General features: G+C 43.5%; 2 protein-coding genes and 1 long non-coding RNA gene across 3 annotated transcripts; all 3 read left to right on the top strand.

Moving 5' to 3' along the window:
• Positions 1-11,261: 11,261 nt before the first annotated feature.
• Positions 11,262-15,083, top strand: LOC114449685 (coiled-coil domain-containing protein 39-like; the record flags this gene model as incomplete). The annotated part of the gene is made up of 13 exons (XM_028427506.1): positions 11,262-11,360; positions 11,780-11,899; positions 11,977-12,123; positions 12,209-12,367; positions 12,455-12,547; positions 12,656-12,784; positions 12,874-13,065; positions 13,150-13,253; positions 13,347-13,479; positions 14,166-14,360; positions 14,458-14,625; positions 14,703-14,840; positions 15,003-15,083. Coding segments are annotated over exons 1-13 (1,758 nt in total), but the record flags the coding sequence as incomplete, so codon positions are not given.
• A 118-nt stretch (positions 15,084-15,201) lies between these two features.
• On the top strand, positions 15,202-15,629 carry LOC114449213 (uncharacterized). Its single transcript, XR_003671963.1, has 3 exons — positions 15,202-15,211; positions 15,284-15,407; positions 15,490-15,629. It is a non-coding gene; the product is annotated as an uncharacterized LOC114449213 (long non-coding RNA).
• A 1,275-nt stretch (positions 15,630-16,904) lies between these two features.
• Positions 16,905-17,619, top strand: LOC114450301 (coiled-coil domain-containing protein 39-like). The gene is made up of 3 exons (XM_028428320.1): positions 16,905-16,959; positions 17,049-17,137; positions 17,330-17,619. The coding sequence occupies exons 1-3, from the start codon at positions 16,909-16,911 to the stop codon at positions 17,520-17,522; spliced, it is 333 nt and encodes a 110-aa protein (XP_028284121.1). The 5' UTR covers positions 16,905-16,908; the 3' UTR covers positions 17,523-17,619.
• Positions 17,620-24,802: the final 7,183 nt, after the last annotated feature.

Below are 24,802 nucleotides of genomic sequence, written 5' to 3' on the forward strand. Positions count from 1 at the left end.
GTCTTACCACAGTGGAGTTTCTAAGGTGTAAAATGGCATCTTGTGATGCCAGGCGGGGAGTGTATTGTTTTACAAGCATATAGTTGTAAATTGTTAATTTTGCTTGACTGTTAGTCTGTTTGGCTCCCCCTACTGGTATATATGAGTGGCAGTTTTTTGGGGTCTCTTTTTGATGACATCATCAGTAGGAGACAAGGCTGCCTTCCATGTTGGATCTGTCAAGAGCACATGTTTTTCTGTATCTTAAGTCATCCTGGTGTTTGGACTTTTCAAAGCATCGTTGTTTTACCCTACTGCCAGTTGCTACATTAAAGACGACCAACGCAATATTTCCTGGTCTTTGTAGTTATTGGGGATGGAGTTATCTGCCTGTCAATTCATGCAAGGCGTGTGAAGAGGACAGGACAATATTAGAAGCTATTTATTCAGAAGTCTGTAAGGATATTTATTGATGTTTTGGCTTAAAGACAAAAACACTGTTTTTAAATTTCAATGAGCTGTTTATTACAAAAAAGACTGTACATAAATTTCAATGAACACATCCTATGTACAAACTGAGAGAAGACACAACATCAGATTCTGTTCCCATGAACATTTAAGTTACAGATGTTTTTTTTTCCTTTTTTTTGTCAGTTGCACATTGGATCATAAGAAAACACACATCAGAGAAAGGCGCCTTGACCTGTGATGCCCTGAAATGCTAGACGCTAAAGTGGTAAACGTTACAAAGTTCTGCATGTCAGTGGTAGTCTCATGATTTCTCTATGAAAAAAGTATAAATAATCCTTTACATACAAACTGCTAGCGCACCTTCCTCAGCAGTCTCAGACGTAAAAAGAATGCAAAGCTAGAAATACATTAAGTAGAAAGAGTTGAAAAATTACCTCATGATGGAAAAATACAATCAAGGATGGGATGTAGTGGCAAATCATTCACTGGATACTTTCATGCTGAGTGAATACTGTTCATAAGGATGACTCGTTGCCTTTTTTTAAAAACAACTTGATCCCTTTCAAAATAAAAGCTGAATGCCCATTGTTTCTGAATACGTATGTTTATGTTATTGTTATGAATATATATTCTGAGACAACTTCATCAAATGTCTGACAGTGACTTTACTTGCACCAACATTCACCTTGTAAGAGCAGGTATCTTATTTTGTAGTCGAGAAATCCTTTAAGACCTCAGGACCAAACGTCATTCCTTCACTGCAGTTAGCAGGACTCATTCATGTGGAGCACAGACTCTGGACAGAGAACAGAAGTGATTCTAGCTGTAGTACATTACTGCTGAGTCGCCTACATTCACTACAATACAGAAATGATTGATTACAATCAGAATGATAAGGAGATCAAAGTCTGCTGTTACATTTCTACGTAGAGCACTCTTGAACATGAGGTTTGTGTCGGTGATTATGGTTGTTGAGCACCAAAATAAAGCACCACACCAGCAACCACTGAAGGAACAGACGGGTTGTATAAAGGTTAGTTGATGCTCAGACGGCAACTCTTGTGTTGCAATCAAAGGCACGACACAAAGCATAAAGTCACAGTTGTTGTTAACTAATCAGTGCAGCTAAAACACAATGAAAAGACGTGAAAACTCACAAGTTAGTCCTTCCTCTGCTTCACACTGCGAAGCACCGCTCTGCTACAGTAGCTGGACAGCATCACTAACCATAGTGACAAAAGGATATAATTGTGATTTAAGATAGAAAAATAAATACAAGCACTTTGCCTAGAGGAAGTTAAAATGGCACTGTGAGTGAATTCAAATAATAATAATCAACAAACAAAAAACATTTTAAAAAATCAATCTTGGCACCACCCCCCCAACGCTGATGGAAACACTGGTGAAACACTGACAAATGTACGGTACTGGCAGCTTCTCACAATACAGTACAGAAAAAAACCACCAGAAAGCAGAATCGCTTGTTTTGTTATGCATTCTGTACACTCACCCTTTTTTTTTACCAGCATCCCCACTGACACAGAGCATAGTGAATAACTCCAGGCCTCCTTGAACATCTTGTGATTCAACAGCATGGAACATTCAGCTGTGTCCTAAAGCACTTGCTGATGTCTGTTTGTCCTTGTCGGGTGTTTTTTGATCACATGAGGTGGATGTTTTTGAGAGTTGGTCTGATGGTGTACATCCATCCATCCATCCATCTTCCACCGCTTATCCGGGGCCGGGTCGCGGGGGCAGCAGTCTAAGCAGGGACACCCAGACTTCCCTCTCACCAGACACTTCCTCCAGCTCCTCTGGGGAATCCCGAGGCGTTCCCAGGCCAGCCGAGAGACATAGTCTCTCCACCGCGTCCTGGGTCTTCCCCGGGACCTCCTCCCAGTGGGACATGCCCGGAACACCTCCCCAGGGAGGCGTCCAGGAGGCATCCGAACCAGATGCCCAAGCCACCTCAGCTGGCTCCTCTCGATGTGGAGGAGCAGCGGCTCTACTCCAAGCTCCTCTCGGGTGACTGAGCTTCTCACCCTATCTCTAAGGGAGCGCCCAGCCACCCTTCGAAGGAAACTCATTTCGGCCGCCTGTATTCGCGATCTCATTCTTTCGGTCACTAACCAAAGCTCATGACCATAGGTGAGGGTAGGAACGTAGATTGACCGGTAAATCGAGAGCTTCGCCTTCCGGCTCAGCTCCTTCTTCACCACAACAGACCGGTACAGCGACCGCATTACTGCGGAAGCTGCACCGATCCGTCTGTCAATCTCCCGCTCCATTTTTCTCTCACTCGTGAACGAGACCCCGAGATACACAAACTCCTCCACTTGGGGCAGGAGCTCTCCTCCCACCCAGAGAGGACAAACTACCTTTTTCCGGTCGAGAACCATGGCCTCAGACTTGGAGGTGCTGATTCTCATCCCAGCCGCTTCACACTCGGCTGCAAACCGACCCAGTGCACACTGGAGGTCCCGGCTCGATGAAGCCAACAGGACAACATCATCTGCAAAAAGCAGACATGAAATCCTATGGTTCCCGAACCAGATCCCCTCCGGTCCCTCACTGCGCCTAGAAATTCTGTCCATAAAAATTATGAACAGAACCGGTGACAAAGGGCAGCCCTGCCGGAGTCCAACATGCACTGGGAACAGGTCTGACTTACTGCCGGCAATGCGAACCAAACTCCTGCTCCGGCCATACAGGGACCTAACAGCCCTCAGCAGAGGGCCACGGACCCCATACTCCCAGAGCACCTCCCACAAGATGCCGCGAGGGACACGGTCGAACGCCTTCTCCAAGTCCACAAAACACATGTGGACTGGTTGGGCGAACTCCCATGAACCCTCCAGCACCCTGCGGAGAGTATAGAGCTGGTCCAGCGTTCCGCGGCCAGGACGAAAACCTTAATCCGAGGTTCGACTATAGACCTAATTCTCCTCTCCAGTACCCTGGCGTAGACTTTCCCAGGGAGGCTGAGGAGTGTGATCCCCCTGTAGTTGGAGCACACCCTCCGGTCCCCCTTTTTAAAAAGAGGCACCACCACCCCGGTCTGCCAGTCCAGCGGCACTGCCCCAGATTGCCACGCGATGTTGCAGAGGCATGTCAACCAAGACAGCCCCACAACATCCAGAGACTTAAGTTGTGATGGTGTACAGTGCAAATAAATGGGTAGGGGCCTCTGTATCAACACCTCACTGTATGGATCTACTGGAAGCAAACTGTTAATTTGGGTTGCACATACACTAATTGCACTAGATTTATTCTCCTCTGATTGTATGTTACTATTTCTGAGGCAAAATGTGATTGTTGGTGCCACAATAGATGTGACAGTGAGATAGAAAAACAGGCCTTATCTCCTCCCTTTCATCCCCGTTGTAAACTAACATACCTACCAACGCTTCGACACCCTCTTTCCCACATGCAAGATGTTTTTTTTAAATAGTAAAGCTGGCGGGATGCTGCGTCCATATGGAAAAACCCAGACATTGAGTTTCACTAAACTCTGCCTAAAATCTTTGATCTCCTCTTTGCTGGAAATATAAGTGTTAACAATATGAACATGTCCTTGATAGATTTTTAAAATGTGTTTCTTCACGTGGAAACAGTTGAACCTGTCACACTGCTGTTTTTGTCACAGGAAGGACACTGCACAACATTTCTCATCATGTGTTTAGACGTGACACATCACATTTCTCTATTTTCTGTAGTGACTAAGCACAAGTTTGCAGTGGATACGCAATGTGTAAATGTGTCGCTTGTTATGTACAATATGACAAGCAGTTAAGAGTTATCACAGGCTAACACTGAACAGAGCCACCAACATCCATCATGTCTTGAAACAAAACAGGAAGAACACCATCCACATCGTGACAATTAGTGTGATTTGGAGAAATAACCATTGCAGTCTATGCAGCATGCACTGAGCAGTGCAGAGCAGGAAGATCACGTGGCTTTGCAGTCACCCAGATATTTGTTAGGAATGACAGGTGAGCAGCACTCTCTTTATGCCTGTTGCTGCACTGAGGTGCATGATGAATGCTGAATGCAATGAAGCTCTGCCACACTTTAAGTAGATAGATAGATAGATAGATAGATAGATAGATAGATAGATAGATAGATAGATAGATAGATAGATAGATAGATAGATAGATAGATAGATAGATAGATAGATAGATAGATAGATAGATAGATAGATAGATAGATCATAAAAGAAATAACATTAAAATATGTATACAAATATACATCTGAGAGAATATTAAAGTTTTCATTTTTTTATTTGTTGAAGGTTTTACAATAGGGCAGGGGGGGTGGTTGAAGGCCTAGGTTAACACCTAGGATGGGTTAAACAGTGGATGAAAGGGAGGAGGACGTAGTAATGGAGTAAGAATGGTAGGTGGGTGAATGAGACAAAGATGGCCTTTGCCAGCAGACCTGCGTGGTTTGGCAGCAGTCTGTTGATTTCTATGGCAGCAGACAAACACCCAGCTGTTTTTGTGTGTCTGGGCTGGTGGGACTGGGAGTTGGATCCTCATCCTGAGAAACTGCAGTGTGATGGTCTGTCTTTGCAGCATCTCCCCTCTGAAGAACTGGGAAGTCAGATTGGTCTAAGCATTTCACAGGTGCATCTGGCTGTTGGACTGAATGGTCTTTTACTGCAAAGCGTTTGTAGGTCTTTGCAGCACACCAGTTCCTGTCTCTCAAAACCACTGTACTCCTTAGTAGGCTGGACACCCTGGAAGATGTCCTTCCATCCTTCACAAAGCCATCCATCCTCTTAAAATAGGAGTCCATGACATTCTTCGGTGTGACCCTTTCAAGCTCCTTGCCAATAACCGTGAAGAGTTCACAGAGGCATTCCAGTGACTCTTCGGCCCTGTTGTCCAACAGTCGCTTGATACAGCTGTGTATGACCGTCGAGCTGAAAACATTAGCTCTGAAGAGCTCACAGATGAACCCGATGTTATTAACAGAGCGACAGGAAGCTTTGACCTCTTCCAGCTCTGCCCTGAGTCGTTCCAACTCTCCCTTCTGTGCCTTAGCAGCCTTGAGCCGTGCCTGTCACTCCATGAAAATCCTGCTGTTTCCATGGTTCTCTTCAAACTCTGCCCTGCAATGTTGGATCATCAGATTTTTGAAGCTGACAGGACCTGAAGAGCTGGCCTCCATGATGCAGCCGCACATAGTGGCACAGAGTCCAAGTGAATCTGGAGAAGACATGGCCTTCTCAAAGATCAGGCTGGTAACTGTCTTCAACCTGTGCTCTGTATTTAGCTGCAGGTGCTTCACTTCTGACATCCAACCCTGTAATGTGTCAGGGCACACCCTGTTCAGCATGGTTTTAACATAGCTGATAACTCCATCTGACTCCACAGGGCCTGTCTGTGGTGCTTCAGGCTGCTGCTGGCGGGTCATACTGAGTATCTGCGGCGTTTCGATCCACTTGTCTTCATGAGGCTGTCTCACAGCTCTCTTCTGAGCTTTGTCCTGAGCTTTCCTTTTCCTTCTCTGTGCGTGCAGACTGGGTCAAAGAGTTGATGACTGTACCCTTGCTCTCCAGAACTAGATTTACCCTACATGTAGTCTGGGTCTTACTGTTAACAGTGGGGTTTTTTAATCCTTTGTCATCAGTTGGTCCTTGAACTGGTAGAGGGCTAGCCACATGTGCAATGGGCTTGCGTCTGGGTTGGCTAAAATGGTCACAGTTAGAAAGACCCCAGTCTTTGTTTCTGAGGTTTATGGTTGCAGTGATGATGCTAGCAACTCTTGAGAGAAATGGCCCCATCTAGAACGAATAAACGCATCTGGTGGAAGTAGTGGTCCATTTTTTCCTCTCGTGTGACTCGTTCTAATTCCAAACCAATGAGCGTGAACAGAGGCACTCCAAGGACTGCTCATCTGCGTTACCCAGGAGTCTGGTCAGAAAATAATGAACCATGGTGTCATCGATTAACTTGCATTTGAAGAGCTCAGCAATGAAGTGGATGTTGTTGAGGGAGCGACGGGAGGCTTTGACGCCAACCAGCTCCTTCCTGATGCATTTCAGCTCTTTCTCCTCGTCCTCAGCAGCCAACAGGCGCCTCCTTCTCGCTTCATAAATGTGGTTGTTTCCATGGTTTTCATTAAATTCAGACTTGCAGTGCTGGATCAGCATTGTTCGTAGGCTGGAAGCAAAATTGGTGTTGTAGTTCATAACGTGCCAGCACATGTCCATATATATTGTGGGTGTGCTGAGTGAAGACATGGCCTTTTCAAAAATAAGGCTGGTAATTTCCATCAGACCCTCTTCTGTATCCACAGGCTTTGTTCTCAGGTCTTTCATGCTGCCCTTGAAGTTGTCAGGAGTCAGCTTGTCCAGGATACATTTAAAATGGTTGATGATCACTTCCGTCTTAGCAAGCTGCATTTGGTCTGCAACAGCCTGCCTTGCAGGTTGTTCACGGTGAGCCGGATATGTCATCTTTCCAGTGGACAAATATTTAGGCTGGTGTTGTGGCTGCATTTTAACAACAGTAGTGTTGTCTGGCAACTTCTATAAAGTTAAAAGTCACAGTCGATTTAATACCCAGAGCCATAGAGAGAGATTAAGATTAAGATTAAGAAACCTTTATTAGTCCCACAATGGGGAAATTGCATTTTTGCAACGGCATACAGACAGCAAGGGATAAGTTAAGAAAAAGATATATACATTATAAAATAGACTACCAATAAAAAGATATATACATTATAAAATAGACTCAATCAAAAAACAGTTTACATATTAACAGATGTTGCACAGGTGAGTGGAGGTAGGAGTGGTTTATAAACTGTACATAGTGCATCAGAAACTAAATAAATAACAGTAAATAAAAGCACACTGTGGTGTGTGAAGAGCAGCCCAGGACAGAGCTGGACTTCCTGATGACTCTGTCCAGCTTCTTCCTCTCCCTCTCAGTGATGCTGCTGTTCCAGCAGACCACACCGTACATGATGATCGATGCCACCAGTCATAAAAAGTCTTCAGGAGTGCCCCTTTCACTCCAAAAGACCGCAGTCTCCTCAGCAGGTAGAGCCTGCTCGGGCCCTTCCTGTACAGTGTGTCTGTGTTGTGAGTCCAGTCCAGTTTGTTGTTGAGGTGAACACCCAGGTATTTGTAAGAGTCCACCTGCTCAATGTCCATTCCCTGGATGTTCACCGGTGAGGGGGGGGGGGCTGAGTGTCGTCTGTGAAAGTCCACCACCATCTCCTTGGTTTTCCCTGCATTGATCAGGAGGTGGTTTCGCTGACACCAGTCCACAAAGTTCTGCGTCAGTCCTCTGTACTCCGCGTCGTCGCCATCACTGATGACACCGACAATCGCAGTGTCATCAGAGAACTTCTGCAGCACACAGCCGTCAGTGTTGTGTCTGAAGTCCGACGTGTAGAGGGTGAAAGGAAGGGGGCCAGGACAGTCCCCTGAGGGGCACCCGTGCTACAGGTAAGCAGGTCAGACACACAGTTCTGGGCTCTCACAAACTGTGGTCGGTTTGTGAGGTAGTCCCTGATCCACTCTGACAGCAGGTGGTCCACCCCTGTCTGCTCCAGTTTGTCCTTCAGGATCGCCGGCTGGATGGTGTTGAAAGCACTGGAAAAATCAAAGAAGGTGATTCTCACAGTGCTGCCGGGCTTCTCCAGGTGAGACGGAGCTCGGTGTAGCAGGAAGGTGACAGCATCCTCCACTCCAACATTAGGCTTGTAGGCAAACTGCAGCGGATCCATGGAGAAGCCCACTGTGGAGCGGAGGTGTCTCAGGACCAGTCTCTCCAGTGTCTTCATGAGGTGGGATGTCAGAGCCACTGGCCTGTAGCTGCTGAGGTCTTTGGGGTGCGGTGTTTTAGCCACTGGTACCACACAGGAGGTCTTCCAGAGCTGTGGTACCACCCCCAGCTTGAGGCTCAGATTGAAGACGTGCTCCATAACTCCACACAGTTGGTCTGCACAGGACTTAAGGAGCCTGGAGCTAATGGCATCTGGTCCAGCTGCCTTCCTTGTCTTTGTCTTCCTGAGTTCTGTTCTCACCTGGGCTGCTGTGAAGGACAGGGGTGGGGGCGGGGGATGAGTGTCTCTGTGTGGGTGTGAAATGGTTTGATGTTGTGATGAGCTAAGAGTGTGGGGGGCTGTGGGAGAGGAACAAAGGCCATTAGTCAGAGAGTAGTGGTGCGACTGCAAGGGGGGAGGAGTGGGTGCTACATCAAACCTATTGAAGTGTAGGTTTAGGTCATTGACCCACTTCTGATCCCCCTCAGCCTGTGAGTGGGGTGTGTTGTAGCCAGAGATGGTTTTCAGGCTTCTCCACACCCTGTGTGCTGTGGGTGCTGTGTCTGCAGCCTGCTGGTGACTGAGAGCAGGGTGTCACAAGCTGTGTCTGCGTTAGCAGAGGGAGGGACGTACACCACCGTTACAATCACATGTGAGAACTCCCGTGGTAGATAGAAAGGCCTCATGCTAACTGCTAACAGTTCGATGTCCCTGTTGCACAGTTGTTCTTTAATAGTGCAGTGTCCCGGTTTGCACCACCTCACGTTCACATACACAGCCAGCCCCCCTCCTTTTCCCTTACCGCTGTCCGCCATTCTGTCCGCCTGCAGCAGATGAAAGTTTTCAAGCAGAAGAGTAGAATCCGGGATGTTCTGTGTGAGCCAGGTCTTGGAGAACAGAAGGACGCTGCTCTCCATGTACTCACGCTGATGGCGAGTTAGTGCCGCTAGCTCATCCATCTTATTGGGAAGAGATCTCACATTTCCCATAGTGACGGTGGGGAGAGCCGGTCTGAAGCATCTCTTCTTATCTCGACGTTTCTTCCCGGCACTGCAACCACGGTGGGACTTCCGAACCAGTTCCGGGGGTATTTGGTATCTGTCCCTGGGGAACACTACAGCGCTACTCAGCGCAATCAGCTGTTCCCTACTGTAAACAACGCGAGCCGCTTCATGCATTGTTGCTCTGGAAGTTGTTGAAGAAGCAGAAAAACAGCGAGAATAAAAGTGGAGAATAGCAAAAAGTAGGAAAAAAAGAGACAGTAAGCAGGAGCCGTTGCAAGCAGCAGCCGGTCTCCACCAGCGCCGGAAGTAAGCAGAGAGAGAGTTGCGTCAAGCTTTGATGTCACCGCTACAGTGATCACGTGGTTCATGTAAGCCTCAATAGTTCCAAACAAACTGCGTGCTGCCGTTTACCTCTATGAGAAAGAGATATATCAAAATAAACCCCACAAAAGTATATCCAGCCATTATTTGTGTCAGTTATGCTTTTTGTGTTACTCTACTGCTCTGAAACTACCCCAATGCGGAAACTACCAACAGTGCGGGTGCAAAATGTATAAGAAAATATAAGTAACTGTTTAATGATAAAAACAGGGCATATACTCTGGTATATTAGTGTTTTGACATCGTTTTTCTTCCCGTTAAAGTAAAAAATAAAATTGTATTAAAGGTTATAAATCTTTGTGATTGAGTTTGAATAATTTCGCATTTAAATCGTTAAAGAACTCAAGCTACAGTTGTTGAAACCCGACGATGAAGGAGAAGAAGTTGTTTGTTAGTTGTTGTTTTGTCTGTGGAGGTGGAAATGTGGCTAAAGGTTTGCAGGAACTTAACCCCGGTGTGACAGAGATCAAACTGGCAGCTACATTTGTAGGAGGTGGCGCCCCAGGCAACTGCGTATGTCGCCCAGAGCCCAGCTCAATGGCACCTTAAGGTGCCATAGTTGTAGCCATAGTCGTCATTTAGCTGACGGTGACGTCAATCTGCTGTCTTGATGTGACGGTTAACGTTAGCATGTAGCATATAGCCTAGCAAATAGTTGGCAAGTAGCTGCCAAATGAATGACAGCTTGATGAGGCGACACGTGTAGGGTGAAAGAATTTATTTTTAAAGTATTCATGTTTATATGTGTTTATCACTTAATAATGTGAATTTCATAAGTGTTTATGTGTTAGGAAATTTGATAGAAAATCAAAGTAATTCGAGGATACTGAATGTATATATACTCTATTCGCTGTATGACCCAGGGTCTGCAGGGGGATAGTAGATGTCCCTGTTGGCCGGCAGGCGGGAACGCCCATGGGTATATTTATGTGTGAATTCCATGTCCAGTGGTTGTTGATGAGTTGTTCTTTGTTGTTCATGGTTGTTCTTGCCTTGTTCTTTGTATCTCAACAACCCAGAGCTCTGCGACTCAGAATTTGCCTTATTGTTTAATAAATTATAATTTTGAGACCAGAATTTATCCGCTCCTTCCTTACAAACTAATTCAGGGGGTGAGCAGAAGGAAACAGGGGGATTTTCACCCCGACACACGTGACGTCCGTTGCCGTGGAAACCATATATGGTTTATACCGGTAGTCTTCTTCCAAACTTTGCAGATATAAATACTATTGTATTATAATATTATCTAAATACTATACATCATAATATTAATATGTTTACCGTCATGATTACTACCAATATGAAGTGCAATTTAAATATTAATACACAACTACTTAGAAAACAATATGAACAAACGTGCACCAGGCAAAAGATTGACACGGATAAATATGTAGAAGATTTTGGAGATGAAGTATACATTAAATGTATTTTACAAGCTGACCGGAAGCATTACTTCTGGTCTCGCGCTGCCTCCTTGTGGCGACATGCGGAACGTGTGGTTGCTAGGGGCAACTGACAACAGACCTGAACCATAGCAACCGACACACAGACGCTGTATAAAGCCGGAGTCAAGACATATTGCTGAGAATTACTGCGTTGTTGCTTTCCATAGCATTTGTCAGGCACGGTGTTAAAATGGAAATTATGTTTGGAGTTCTCGACCCAGTTTTGGCTGAAGTGGGGTGGGATAGCCGTTATGCTGTCCCCGAGCTCAACGCTGAAAACAAAGCCTTACTGGAGGAGGTGAGGAAACTTATTATTAACATGTTTAATGGCACATGTTTAGCTTCCTTTTCTCTGTTTGTTTTTGGGTGTCATCGTGTGGGTCGTTTAAAATTACTCACTGAAGAATAATGTTGTAATGAGGTTTGTTTTGACTGAGCGCAGGTTGTGCACACGGTCCTCCTGCAGTGACACCAGGGTCACTGTTCAATTCATTATTTTAAATATTTAAGAGCACCTGTAAAATCCAGGCACAGCTGAAATTTCCAAATAAAATGTGACATTTGAATCTTTTTTTCTTGTTAAGTGACAGATATGTATGTATGGACAAAACGTCCTCCCTTTACACTTTAGATTGCGTTTTCTTAATGTTATTGCACATCAGTTTTCGGTATCTGAATTTTGATTCACTGTGTGCTGTGTCATGATGATGTCAACAGATTTGTAGAAAAGAGATAGAGCGGACACAACTGGAAGACAAACTGGAGAAAAACAAGGAACAAAAGAAGAACATGGCCAATTACCTAAAGAATATTAAAGAAGAGCTGGAAAACACTGAGGTCAGTATTGTATCTATGAGTTGTGATATGTTTGTTTTGTGGTGGGTTATGAAGTGTGTGTTATTTGTATTGTCTAGGCTTTGTGTGAGGCAAAGGAGAGAGAGATAGAGTTAGAGAAACACCTGACAGCCCTCGCGGAGAGAGAAACCAGCCGCCTGACTCAGGACACAGCTAAGATGGAGAATGAGCTCAGCTCCTTAGGAGAGAGGAAAAACACGCTGGAGGTCAGAGCCTTTCATAAATAAAAAAATAGAAAAGAGAAGTAGCTATGGATTGTGATGCCACAACAACATGTGTCTGTATCCCCAGAACAACATTTTCAAGGCCAAACAGAAGCTGGAGGAGTTCAGGCAGCAGATGACCTGGGACCAGCAGACAATGGATTGCTTTTTGGAGGAGTCAGCAGGCAAATATGAGGACACGATGGCCATCAACAAATACGCTCAGCAAGATGAGCAGAGGATCAAGGTAAAGAGATGAAAACATCTCTCTTCTGCAGCACTTACAGCTTTGAGGTTTCATCAACTAACAGCTGTCTAACCTCCCCTGGTGCAGTCGCTCATTCTGGTGATAGAGAAGAAGTCTGTGGAGGCCAATGAAAAGCTCAAAGCACTCGATAAAGAGAAGACTGAGACAAAATTAGCCCAGGTAATGTGTAAAAACACAGCACATCCATGGTGTTATTACTAACAGTATGTGTAAATGTTAGTATGGCAGTTGTGTTTTCCCATTAAAATCCCTCTGCTGTCGTACCAGCTTGCATTGGATAAGGTGACAGAGAATCTGCAGCAGGCTCACCTGGAGACACAGCAGCTTACCCACCTGTGGGAAAACACTATCAAGTACATGAAGCAACAGGATGCTGAGATGCAGCAGTGTGTACTGGTAAAGCATGGGACATTAAACATCTACTGGTCATTCATTCTAGAGTGAATTCACACAGGAGAGTCTTTTCTTTTAAATTATTATTGCAGCAACTTGCCCAAGCCAACCAGAAGCTGAGGGAAAAGAAGGCCGCCATTGCAGAGAAGAAGCACCTGATGGAGATCCAGAGGAACAACAGGAAAGAAACCGAGAGGAAGTCAGCGGTGGCCAACAAACAGGCAGTAAAACTGCGGCAGGAGCTGAAGGAGCAGGAGAGTGACTTTGGCAGGCTGCAGGATGAGGTGCTGAATGTGGACTAATAATAAACTGCCTTCATATTGATATTATTATAAGTGCGAGTGAACTGAATCTTGTGTGTCCCGCAGCTGAAAAGCTGCAAAGGCAACCTAGAGAGAACAACCTCTGATGTGAAGATGCTGACGTCCCACATATCCACGATGAAGAAGGACATCCAGGACTACAATGACAAGTCAGTGTATCACAGCAGGGCTCTGTGTGTGTATTGACTGGAGCTGTGGTAATGTACTACACAATGTCTGTTTTATGTTTCTGTGTATTTTAGACTGAAGGAAGCCAAGATCCACAATGCTGCGCTGGAGGAGAAACTGAAGGTTGTGACTCAGACTGCCCTCAGTGAGGAGGAGAGAGCAGCACAGATGGAGCAGTTCCTCAGAGATGAGGAGCAGGCCAATAAGGTGAGCTGTTCTGCCTCACTAAGAGGCTTTATTTTAAGGTAATTTGAGGTAATATAGTGACACCTATTGGCCTTTCGTGGTAATGACATGCAGTAGTAGGGGATTTCCACAGCAGGCACGGTGCACTTCTCATTGGTAGAGCAGACAGCGACAAACGGTCATGCTTCTGTGGAATATCTGTTTCATTGATGCCTAGTACAGCAAAGTTTTATCTTTAAGTATATTAAATAATGTTGTACTGTTGTTTTGAGTTAAGCTAGGAGCTTAAGCTAAGATGGATGACTTAGCATTTTTCTTCTCTCTTTTTAAATGTTCATTTGATGTTTAAGTTATGTTAACATGGTTAAGACAGTGCTTTAGCATACTAACTTGGATTGTTGTATTTTCTGTTTACAGTTTTACAAGTAATGTGAGCATATCCACATGACCAACAATAAAACAAGAAAAGTCACGCCTTGTTTTTATTGGAGGACTTGTTAGCTATCTGTCTAGCTCTGAACTGGTACTCACTGCGAGGACAGAATATGAGCATTGATGGCCTGTCGGACCCTTTCAGTTCTTTATCACTGGGTATTTTTGCAGCCCCTCTCTTTGATCATCTGTTTTTTTATGGTTTGCTACATTTGGTCACACGGTGGCAGAAACGTATTTCCTCTCTGTAACTCCATGCCTGTGTTTCACTCCAGGAGTTGGACATCCAGCTGCGTGACTACAACTCAGAGCTGTATCACCATAAAGAGCACCTGCAGGCTGTCAGGATGAAAAAGGAGGCTTCTGCTGCGCAAGTTTCAAGGAGTAAATCCACCATTGTGCGCCTGCATAACCAGCTCAAAAAACAGGAGGAGGAAGTTACAAGGCAGCAGACCATCTTGAGAAAAGTGGCACGTTTAGCAAAACACTACCCAGCCTTCCTATGTCTTGTGCTCCACTCTGCAACACAAATGCTGACAGTATTTGTTTGTCCCCTTCATTGTGCAGGACAGTCGGAACAATGCACTGAATAAAAAACTGGAACGCCTGCGAGGAGATGACATTCCATCAGATGAAAAACAAATGCTGGATGTGAAGATTGCTGAGCTGACCAAAGACCTAGAGGAGAAAAAAAACACAGCTAAGATGCTCACTGACATGCTCAAAGAGTCTGAGGTCAGTCTGATAATATACTTGGCTTTATTTTCTATAAACCTCTGACATATACTGAGATAAATCTTGGTGTCTGGCAGACTCATATTCGCTGCCAGAAGAAGGAGATGGAGAAGTCAGCAGCTCAGAAGAAAGATTTGACCGACAAAGTGGAGGAGCTCAACTTGTTCTGTAGTACCAGTGAGAAGGACCTGAAGAAAGTCCGACAGAGGAAACAGGTACCTGTGATCACCATCATGTGTCACTGTGGAAGGTCAATACATCCTATAGCAACTTAAATGAATGCAAACAAACTGAAGTAGTTTTTCCTCAAAGCTGAGAATCGACCTGACAGAAAGGCTGTATGCACTGTGATTTTAAACTCATGGGTTCCCTATCAGGACAGCATGGTGGAGCACAAGTTTATGAAGCTAGAGGTGGAGCGTATGAGGGACCTGTTGTACAACAAGGCAGATGGCGTGCTGTCTTTGGAGAAGAGGAAGCTGAACCTGCAGAAAGCTATGAAAGAGAGGGAGGATGAGATCAAGGTGTACAAAGAAATGCTCAGCCAGCAGCTGAAGCTCGGTGAACAGGAGAGGCAGAGACTCAGGTAAAAAAAAAAACAAATCACTCAGTTCTCAAAGGTTTGTCACATCACTTAATGTCAATCATTGTATCTCAGTGCTGAACTCAATGAGAAACTGTCCAAGACTGAAACCATGAAGAAACGTTTTGAGGTTGTGACCCTGACCAAGGCAGGTCCTGAGGCGGAGGGGGAGCACTCAAAGGCTTACTACATCACTAAGGTCGGAGCTCTTCACACATAGTCTACTGAAGCACACACCATGGTTCCAGACTTTTGCATCACCTGTGTGTGCTTTTCACCAGGTTGCACAAGAGAAAGGGGAACTTATGCAGAAGGGTGATGAGCTGGATGCTAAAATCCACAAGCTGGAGCTGGAAAACAGCGCTCTGGAGAACACCAACCAGCTGTTCAGCAACTCTAACTCTGTATACCGCAAATCTTTCAACAAAGCTGAAGAATCCAGTATGTAAACCAGCGACAGCCCTCTTCAACTGTACATTTGTTGATTGATTGATTGTTAAATGATAGCGGCAGCTGTCATTGGCCACAATGTAATTTGTTTTCGTTTTAGGTCCGGACTATCAGGGGAAGTTGAAGCTAGAAGAGCAGCTGAGAGCTGCTGAAGTGAAGCTGAAGGATAACAAACGACAGATCCAGGAGCTCCAACAGGACATGCAGGTTATTGTTATTTATAGCCAGTGTAGAGCAGATCACTGAGAACGAAGCAATTAGTCTTCGACGGCTCAGGTTACATTCAGACTGATTCTGGATTAACTGGATCTTAACCATGCAAATACTTTGTTAGCTCATATATCATTAGCATAATGGTCAACATTCAGCAGGCAGTAATAGTTAAATTACTGTTTTTTTTTGTTACAGACAGGTAAAAGAAATTTAGTCATGTAAATAGTAATTCATTCAAAAATCATCAGATAAGATATTATGTTTGTAACCAGGAAGTCGGTGTATTATTACTGCAACACAGTGATGGATATGCTTTGGGCCAAGTTAGAGAATCAATCATTTACACACTTAGTCCAGCACCCATGGAGCACACAGATCCCTTCTTTGTAGAAGTCGCCCACAGACCATGTGGCCTAAAGCTGCATCTCTTTTGTGCAGCCATCACTGCACAATACTACAGACTACAGGAAATACAGAGGGTGTATTATGTAGCGTCCCTGTGAAAGCCAAAAATAAACTTGTTTAAACTATCTGCCTGAGATTGATCTTGTATGAATCTCTGTGTATGTGCATGTTCAGCTTTAGTGTATTCATGAGTGTGTGTCTGTTTCCAGGAAAGGAACAAGACTCTGCAGAACCTGCAACAAGAAGAGCAAGAGGAGGGAGAAAAGATGAGAATAAATCAGACACTCCTGGAGAAACTGAACAAAGACATCACTGTTCAGAAGGAGAAAATCGACAGAGCCACAAAACAGGTTTAAAATCAACCGCTTATTCTAAAGTCATTTCATGACGCGGCAGTAAACACAGGGGGTGTTGTGTGTGTGTGTGTGTGTGTGTGTGTGTATACAGAACACTGGCTGTTGCCTCAGTCATGTGTAATTCTGTAATGTCCTGCTGTTTTCCAGTGCTCCAAGCTGACCAAACAGATCCGCTCAGCACAAAACACAGAGAGTGAGACTTTTGAAGAGAAGGACATTAAAGTGACAGAGATGAAGGAATTTAACAAGGCTATTGACAAGATGCTGAATGAGGCCATGGAGAAAAACCCAGACGTCAGACCGGCGCTAGAGAAATACTTCCTGCAGGTGCAGAACGGCTCAAACGGCTTAAACAGCAGGACTAATGCAGCCACAGCAGCTTACCCTTTAATGCTCCTCTCTATTACCCCTCACAGGCCAATCTGTCTCTTCCACCTCCTCCTTCAACTCCTTCCACCCAGCGGAGCTTCAGGTCAAACTCTGCCCCCAGCGCGACCACTCCCAGGTCAGACTTACCCTGAAATACTACACTGATAACAGTTCACCTTTAACAGTCAGTCAGCTCCACAGCTGCAAGGTGTTGGTGATAAAAATGCACAAGATGAATACGACTATAAACAGAGTATAACGAGTGAGGTGGATATTTTAGTACACCACTCTTCCTCTGTGTATTAATTGTGCTCTGCCTGTATTGTAGACCTCCTGCACCCTCAGCCAGCAGCCGTGGAGCCTCTGCTCCACAGTCCCCCACAGTGAAGATAGTGGGACTGGACTTGAATCTGCCTGTGACCTCCTCTCCTCTCACCACCTCCAGACGTTCCAGCTCAGGGAGCAGCACAAAGAGCGGCAGCAGTACAAAGAGCGGCATCAGCACAAAGAGGAACCTGTAGCATGCTGTGTTATTCATCTTTTTACTAGCTGATCTTTGTAAACAGAGAGGAGATGGGAGGTTGGAATGATTGCTGTTCAGTAGGGTTAGGGGTTAGTGTTGAGACCAGTGTTAATTTTGGCAGCAATTTCTGATTTAGTTTTTATTTTAGTCTTGTGACTAAAATGTCGTTTCATTTTAGTCACATTTTAGTCATCAACATTTTTTAACTTTTGGTTTAGTTTTAGTCGACTAAATATCAAAGAATTTCAGTCGACTAAATCTGCCGTGGATTTTCCACTCTGTGATATATATTTGTCATGAAATTATTAGGGTTTGATTGTGCAATAAAAACAGGCACAGCTTTAGCTTTTATTTGAAACAAACATCTTAATTGCCATTACCCTTTCACAAAAGAACAAAAGCAGCAACGGACAGTGAGCTGCTCCCCCTGAACACACTGTCCATACACTGTTCAGTCATGACCTTCCTCATGAATGCTCCATAACTATAGCAGAACACTTCAGTGACAACTTAGAAAAAGTGCACAAATCTTATAGATTTTGTCACGTGTATCTTTGAAGAAGACTCGTCTGCAAATGTCTTTTCAGGTTTTGTGTTTTTACCGCTTATAGTCGCCCATGTGTCTGTTCTTCTCCCGTTTCTGTTACCATTCATGAGTATGCGTTCTTCCAGCATCGCAGGGTTACGTTAAATGTGTGCGTAACGTCGCAGAGGACGCAGAGAGATCACTTCTGATTGGCTCTCTGCCGCCGTTTTCTGATTCGTCCAACGAAAACTATGACGAAAATCATTCGACACCAAAATTAACACTGGTTTGAGACGCAGTAATGTTATCAGATGGTTAGTGTGTTTTGTCAATTTTGTTTCTTTTTTCATATTTAGACACTTAGTATTCTTATTAAATGTATGTTATCCTGTTCTCATTCATTTTCTGTCTCAAATATAAATGACGTCACAGTAAAAAACTGTTCTTAATCCCAGCAGCTCAGTCTTTTTTGTTTATGAGCTCTCACTAATAATTAATAATAGGAGGACCATATCAGTCATTGGTTGAAATCTGCATGACAACCTAAAGGTGCCCTGCTTCCTCATGTTTCACTGAGCAGCAGGTATTGTTTTGCCCTTCTCTTTCCTGCTTGTTATTCCAGTTTAGGTCAGTCTCTGAAGTGACAGTGCATTGTTGCTTCTACGCCACACCCTCAGTCAAAGGATGTTATTTCCTTGTAGAGAGCACAAGTAGCCAGAAGCCACTCAGGAGCAGAACAGACTTTTTCCCACACCTGCTTTCACTGCTTTGTTTTGTGGAGTAAAGCTTCAACATGCTGCTGCTGATCCTGTTGGCCGGTTGTTTGGCGTCCTGTGCTGCACAGACAAGTGAGTCAGTGATTAGAGGAAGTCCTGTTTATGAATGTGTCTGTTTGAATGTACTCAGCCGAGGCTTTTAAATATGGTGTTAATTGTTACTTTCATGTTTCCCCCAGCGCTCTTTCCAACCACTGTCGATACTGCCACCACTGCTGCTGCCGTCACACAGGTCAGTCAGCCAGCAACGATCGCCTCCACGACCTCTCCAGAAGACAACAATGGTAATGTCATCCTAAATATTCATTTTATGACTCAGCCATAAGTTCAGACTGTTTTTGAGTTCCTGCATTCTCTTATGTATCTGTCTTGTAGTTGTTGCAATCCTTGAGACTGCGGTTAGGTCCTCTCTTCTGCTGAATGAGACAACACTCAGTCCCGTCTTGAACAAGGTTATTCACACTTTTTAAGAGTTCTGTGTGTGTGTGTGTGTGTGTGTGTGAGCGAGAACCTGAACATGATGTGTCTTTCAGATACGTGACATCATTCGGGAGTTTCAGTCAGATCTGGACATCACTCTGACCGTGAAGAACATCACCAAAGTCTGACAGCTTCCTCTTTGTGCTGCTGTTAACTGCACTATATCAACCTCTTAATCTATTGTTATAATTCTTAAAAATTTAGTCTCACTCTCAAATGAACAGATTACATTTAATCATTTAATGCGTTATATTTAAACAGCAATATTTATGTTTGCTGATAATTTACTAGATTATAATGCTGTTATTATTTGGTGAAAAAGACAATAAAAGTGAATGAAGATGTATCTCTTATCAGACTCAGTTATTGCTGCTGCTTTTTATGGACTCAGAAGTTTTAAACCAGGCTAATTATCATTATTAGTTTGATTGCCATGGCAATCAAACTCTTGTTCTTCTACGTCTTTATTAGTTTGATTGCCGTTGCTAGGCAATCAAACTCTTGTTCTTCTACGTCTTTATTATTATTAGTTTGATTGCTGCAAAGCAATCAAACTCTTGTTCTTCTACGTCTTTATTATTATTATTAGTTTGATTGCCATGGCAATCAAACTCTTGTTCTTCTACGTCTTTATTATTATTATTATTCTTCCGTACGTTTTTTGGCTCAGCATATCTTCAGAATGCATGGGCCGATTCAAACCATTCAAACATCAAAAGATTCAGCTCATTAAGGACATTCCCGGAAACCTTCAATAATAATTACAAATATTATAATATTAAAAATATTTAACATTTTCCACCCTCAAATTAACATTGGAGTCAATGGGAGAGCCCTTCAAACCATGCATTTTGCAAAATGCTACTGCTCCTACAAATATTAAGTTAGAGAAACCATTCGAGGCTTAAAATACTTCCAACGTCTTGGTCTTCAAAAGTTGTATTCAGAATTTGGAAGTTCAGCTCCGTCTTCAAATGACAGGGGATTAAAGATGAAGTGGTTTTTGAGGTCTCTTCTGAGTTTAACATTAGTGTGTATTGCGTGGAATGTTGGGAGCTAGAGTGGGTGAGTCATCGCTCAGAGTGCGGGAGGGAAAAAAATTAAACCAGTTTCTGCGTTTCTATCCTGCTGTCACGTCTGCACCTTTTATCTGACAGGGATAATTTGGCCACCAGTTCGAAGGAAAAATGGTCTGGGTTCTGTTGGTGTCGGTCTTAAAACTCAACACCAAACAGTTTTGCCTGTAGATCGAGCTGTTCGGGGAGAGTGCCGGTCATTCCTCCATTAAGACATAATGTAAAACCAAAAACAGAGAAGCAGAGCTGCCATATTTTCTAACTCGCCGCCATCTCCACATCTTCGACATCCCAGACATAAAAATCGTACCAGGTGTAGAGCAACTTCTTGGGATTCTGACGGTGTTCTTATTTTTTGTCTAAAGTCTTCGGTTTGGAGAATATGAGACGTTGTTCGGAGGGTGGTTTTGCATAGGAAATGCATTAGGAGGGGGAAAGAGAGCTGCAGTTAGGGGCAGCTGATAAACATTCCGGTTGCCATGGATGCAGGCAGGCAGGCAGGCAGGCAGGGCTGTTACCATGGTGACATGCTGACACACTAGAAGCATACAAAGCAGCCATATTTGTAGTCTTTATCAGACTTTAAGCATTATATCTGTCATATTGATCATCCTTCAGCTGTATACTACTTTTCCACATTCAAATCACACAGCCTGAGCTTCTTATAGTCTTATGGTATTATTCCACCCTCAGACCTTTCATATGGTATATTCACAGGCTATTCTTTAAGGTCGTGACTTCATACTGTTCTTGTCTTCAGCTGTTTCTCTTTCATATCTTCATAATATTAAAACATTTTCTACTTTTCCAGATAAGAGCTTCATCTTTCTAAATTCTTAACTGTGTTTCAGCAAATTAAGTTCAGATTGCAGATTCTCCAGCAATTCAGAGCAATCGTTCACATCAGCGTTCAAAGCAAAGCTTCAGCTGCGGCAATCAAACTTGCATTTTCTTCAGGAAATGCTTTTCTAGTTATTATTATTATTATTATTATTCTTCCGTACGTTTTTTGGCTCAGCATATCTTCAGAATGCATGGGCCGATTCAAACCATTCAAACATCAAAAGATTCAGCTCATTCAGGACATTCCCGGAAACCTTCAATAATAATTACAAATATTATAATATTAAAAATATTAAACATTTTCCACCCTCAAATTAACATTGGAGTCAATGGGAGAGCCCTTCAAACCATGCATTTTGCAAAATGCTACTGCTCCTACAAATATTAAGTTAGAGAAACCATTCGAGGCTTAAAATACTTCCAACGTCTTGGTCTTCAAAAGTTGTATTCAGAATTTGGAAGTTCAGCTCCGTCTTCAAATGATAGGGGATTAAAGATGAAGTGGTTTTTGAGGTCTCTTCTGAGTTTAACATTAGTGTGTATTGCGTGGAATGTTGGGAGCTAGAGTGGGTGAGTCATCGCTCAGAGTGCGGGAGGGAAAAAAATTAAACCAGTTTCTGCGTTTCTATCCTGCTGCCATGTCTGCACCTTTTATCTGACAGGGATAATTTGGCCACCAGTTCGAAGGAAAAATGGTCTGGGTTCTGTTGGTGTCGGTCTTAAAACTCAACACCAAACAGTTTTGCCTGTAGATCGAGCTGTTCGGGGAGAGTGCCGGTCATTCCTCCATTAAGACATAATGTAAAACCAAAAACAGAGAAGCAGAGCTGCCATATTTTCTAACTCGCCGCCATCTCCACATCTTCGACATCCCAGACATAAAAATCGTACCAGTTGTAGAGCAACTTCTTGGGATTCTGACGGTGTTCTTATTTTTTGTCTAAAGTCTTCGGTTTGGAGAATATGAGACGTTGTTCGGAGGGTGGTTTTGCATAGGAAATGCATTAGGAGGGGGAAAGAGAGCTGCAGTTAGGGGCAGCTGATAAACATTCCGGTTGCCATGGATGCAGGCAGGCAGGCAGGCAGGCAGGGCTGTTACCATGGTGACATGCTGACACACTAGAAGCATACAAAGCGGCCATATTTGTAGTCTTTATCAGACTTTAAGCATTATATCTGTCATATTGATCATCCTTCAGCTGTATACTACTTTTCCACATTCAAATCACACAGCCTGAGCTTCTTATAGTCTTATGGTATTATTCCACCCTCAGACCTTTCATATGGTATATTCACAGGCTATTCTTTAAGGTCGTGACTTCATACTGTTCTTGTCTTCAGCTGTTTCTCTTTCATATCTTCATAATATTAAAACATTTTCTACTTTTCCAGATAAGAGCTTCATCTTTCTAAATTCTTAACTGTGTTTCAGCAAATTAAGTTCAGATTGCAGATTCTCCAGCAATTCAGAGCAATCGTTCACATCAGCGTTCAAAGCAAAGCTTCAGCTGCGGCAATCAAACTTGCATTTTCTTCAGGAAATGCTTTTCTAGTTATTATTATTATTATTCTTCCGTACGTTTTTTGGCTCAGCATATCTTCAGAATGCATGGGCCGATTCAAACCATTCAAACATCAAAAGATTCAGCTCATGCAGGACATTCCCGGAAACCTTCAATAATAATTACAAATATTATAATATTAAAAATATTAAACATTTTCCACCCTCAAATTAACATTGGAGTCAATGGGAGAGCCCTTCAAACCATGCATTTTGCAAAATGCTACTGCTCCTACAAATATTAAGTTAGAGAAACCATTCGAGGCTTAAAATACTTCCAACGTCTTGGTCTTCAAAAGTTGTATTCAGAATTTGGAAGTTCAGCTCCGTCTTCAAATGCCAGGGGATTAAAGATGAAGTGGTTTTTGAGGTCTCTTCTGAGTTTAACATTAGTGTGTATTGCGTGGAATGTTGGGAGCTAGAGTGGGTGAGTCATCGCTCAGAGTGCGGGAGGGAAAAAAATTAAACCAGTTTCTGCGTTTCTATCCTGCTGTCACGTCTGCACCTTTTATCTGACAGGGATAATTTGGCCACCAGTTCGAAGGAAAAATGTCTGGGTTCTGTTGGTGTCGGTCTTAAAACTCAACACCAAACAGTTTTGCCTGTAGATCGAGCTGTTCGGGGAGAGTGCCGGTCATTCCTCCATTAAGACATAATGTAAAACCAAAAACAGAGAAGCAGAGCTGCCATATTTTCTAACTCGCCGCCATCTCCACATCTTCGACATCCCAGACATAAAAATCGTACCAGTTGTAGAGCAACTTCTTGGGATTCTGACGGTGTTCTTATTTTTCGTCTAAAGTCTTCGGTTTGGAGAATATGAGACGTTGTTCGGAGGGTGGTTTTACATAGGAAATGCATTAGGAGGGGGAAAGAGAGCTGCAGTTAGGGGCAGCTGATAAACATTCCGGTTGCCATGGATGCAGGCAGGCAGGCAGGCAGGCAGGGCCGTTACCATGGTGACAGACTGACTCACTAGAAGCATACAAAGCGGCCATATTTGTAGTCTTTATCAGACTTTAAGCATTATATCTGTCATATTGATCATCCTTCAGCTGTATACTACTTTTCCACATTCAAATCACACAGCCTGAGCTTCTTATAGTCTTATGGTATTATTCCACCCTCAGACCTTTCATATGGTATATTCACAGGCTATTCTTTAAGGTCGTGACTTCATACTGTTCTTGTCTTCAGCTGTTTCTCTTTCATATCTTCATAATATTAAAACATTTTCTACTTTTCCAGATAAGAGCTTCATCTTTCTAAATTCTTAACTGTGTTTCAGCAAATTAAGTTCAGATTGCAGATTCTCCAGCAATTCAGAGCAATCACTCACATCAGCGTTCAAAGCAATGCTTCAGCTGCGGCAATCAAACTTGCATTTTCTTCAGGAAATGCTTTTCTAGTTATTATTATTCTTCCGTACGTTTTTTGGCTCAGCATATCTTCAGAATGCATGGGCCGATTCAAACCATTCAAACATCAAAAGATTCAGCTCATTAAGGACATTCCCGGAAACCTTCAATAATAATTACAAATATTATAATATTAAAAATATTAAACATTTTCCACCCTCAAATTAACATTGGAGTCAATGGGAGAGCCCTTCAAACCATGCATTTTGCAAAATGCTACTGCTCCTACAAATATTAAGTTAGAGAAACCATTCGAGGCTTAAAATACTTCCAACGTCTTGGTCTTCAAAAGTTGTATTCAGAATTTGGAAGTTCAGCTCCGTCTTCAAATGACAGGGGATTAAAGATGAAGTGGTTTTTGAGGTCTCTTCTGAGTTTAACATTAGTGTGTATTGCGTGGAATGTTGGGAGCTAGAGTGGGTGAGTCATCGCTCAGAGTGCGAGAGGGAAAAAAATTAAACCAGTTTCTGCGTTTCTATCCTGCTGTCACGTCTGCACCTTTTATCTGACAGGGATAATTTGGCCACCAGTTCGAAGGAAAAATGGTCTGGGTTCTGTTGGTGTCGGTCTTAAAACTCAACACCAAACAGTTTTGCCT

This window comes from Parambassis ranga, chromosome 17, assembly GCF_900634625.1.
Source record: "Parambassis ranga chromosome 17, fParRan2.1, whole genome shotgun sequence".
Taxonomy (NCBI): Eukaryota; Metazoa; Chordata; class Actinopteri; family Ambassidae; genus Parambassis; species Parambassis ranga.

Excerpts from the sequence above, each read along its gene's own strand:
- LOC114450301 (XM_028428320.1), top strand. The coding sequence starts at position 16,909 with ATGGAGAAAAACCCAGACGTCAGACCGGCGCTAGAGAAATACTTCCTG. Across the intron at positions 16,960-17,048 it reads TAGAGAAATACTTCCTGCAG|GCCAATCTGTCTCTTCCACC; the intron begins GTGCAGAACGGC and ends TACCCCTCACAG. Across the intron at positions 17,138-17,329 it reads CCCAGCGCGACCACTCCCAG|ACCTCCTGCACCCTCAGCCA; the intron begins GTCAGACTTACC and ends CCTGTATTGTAG.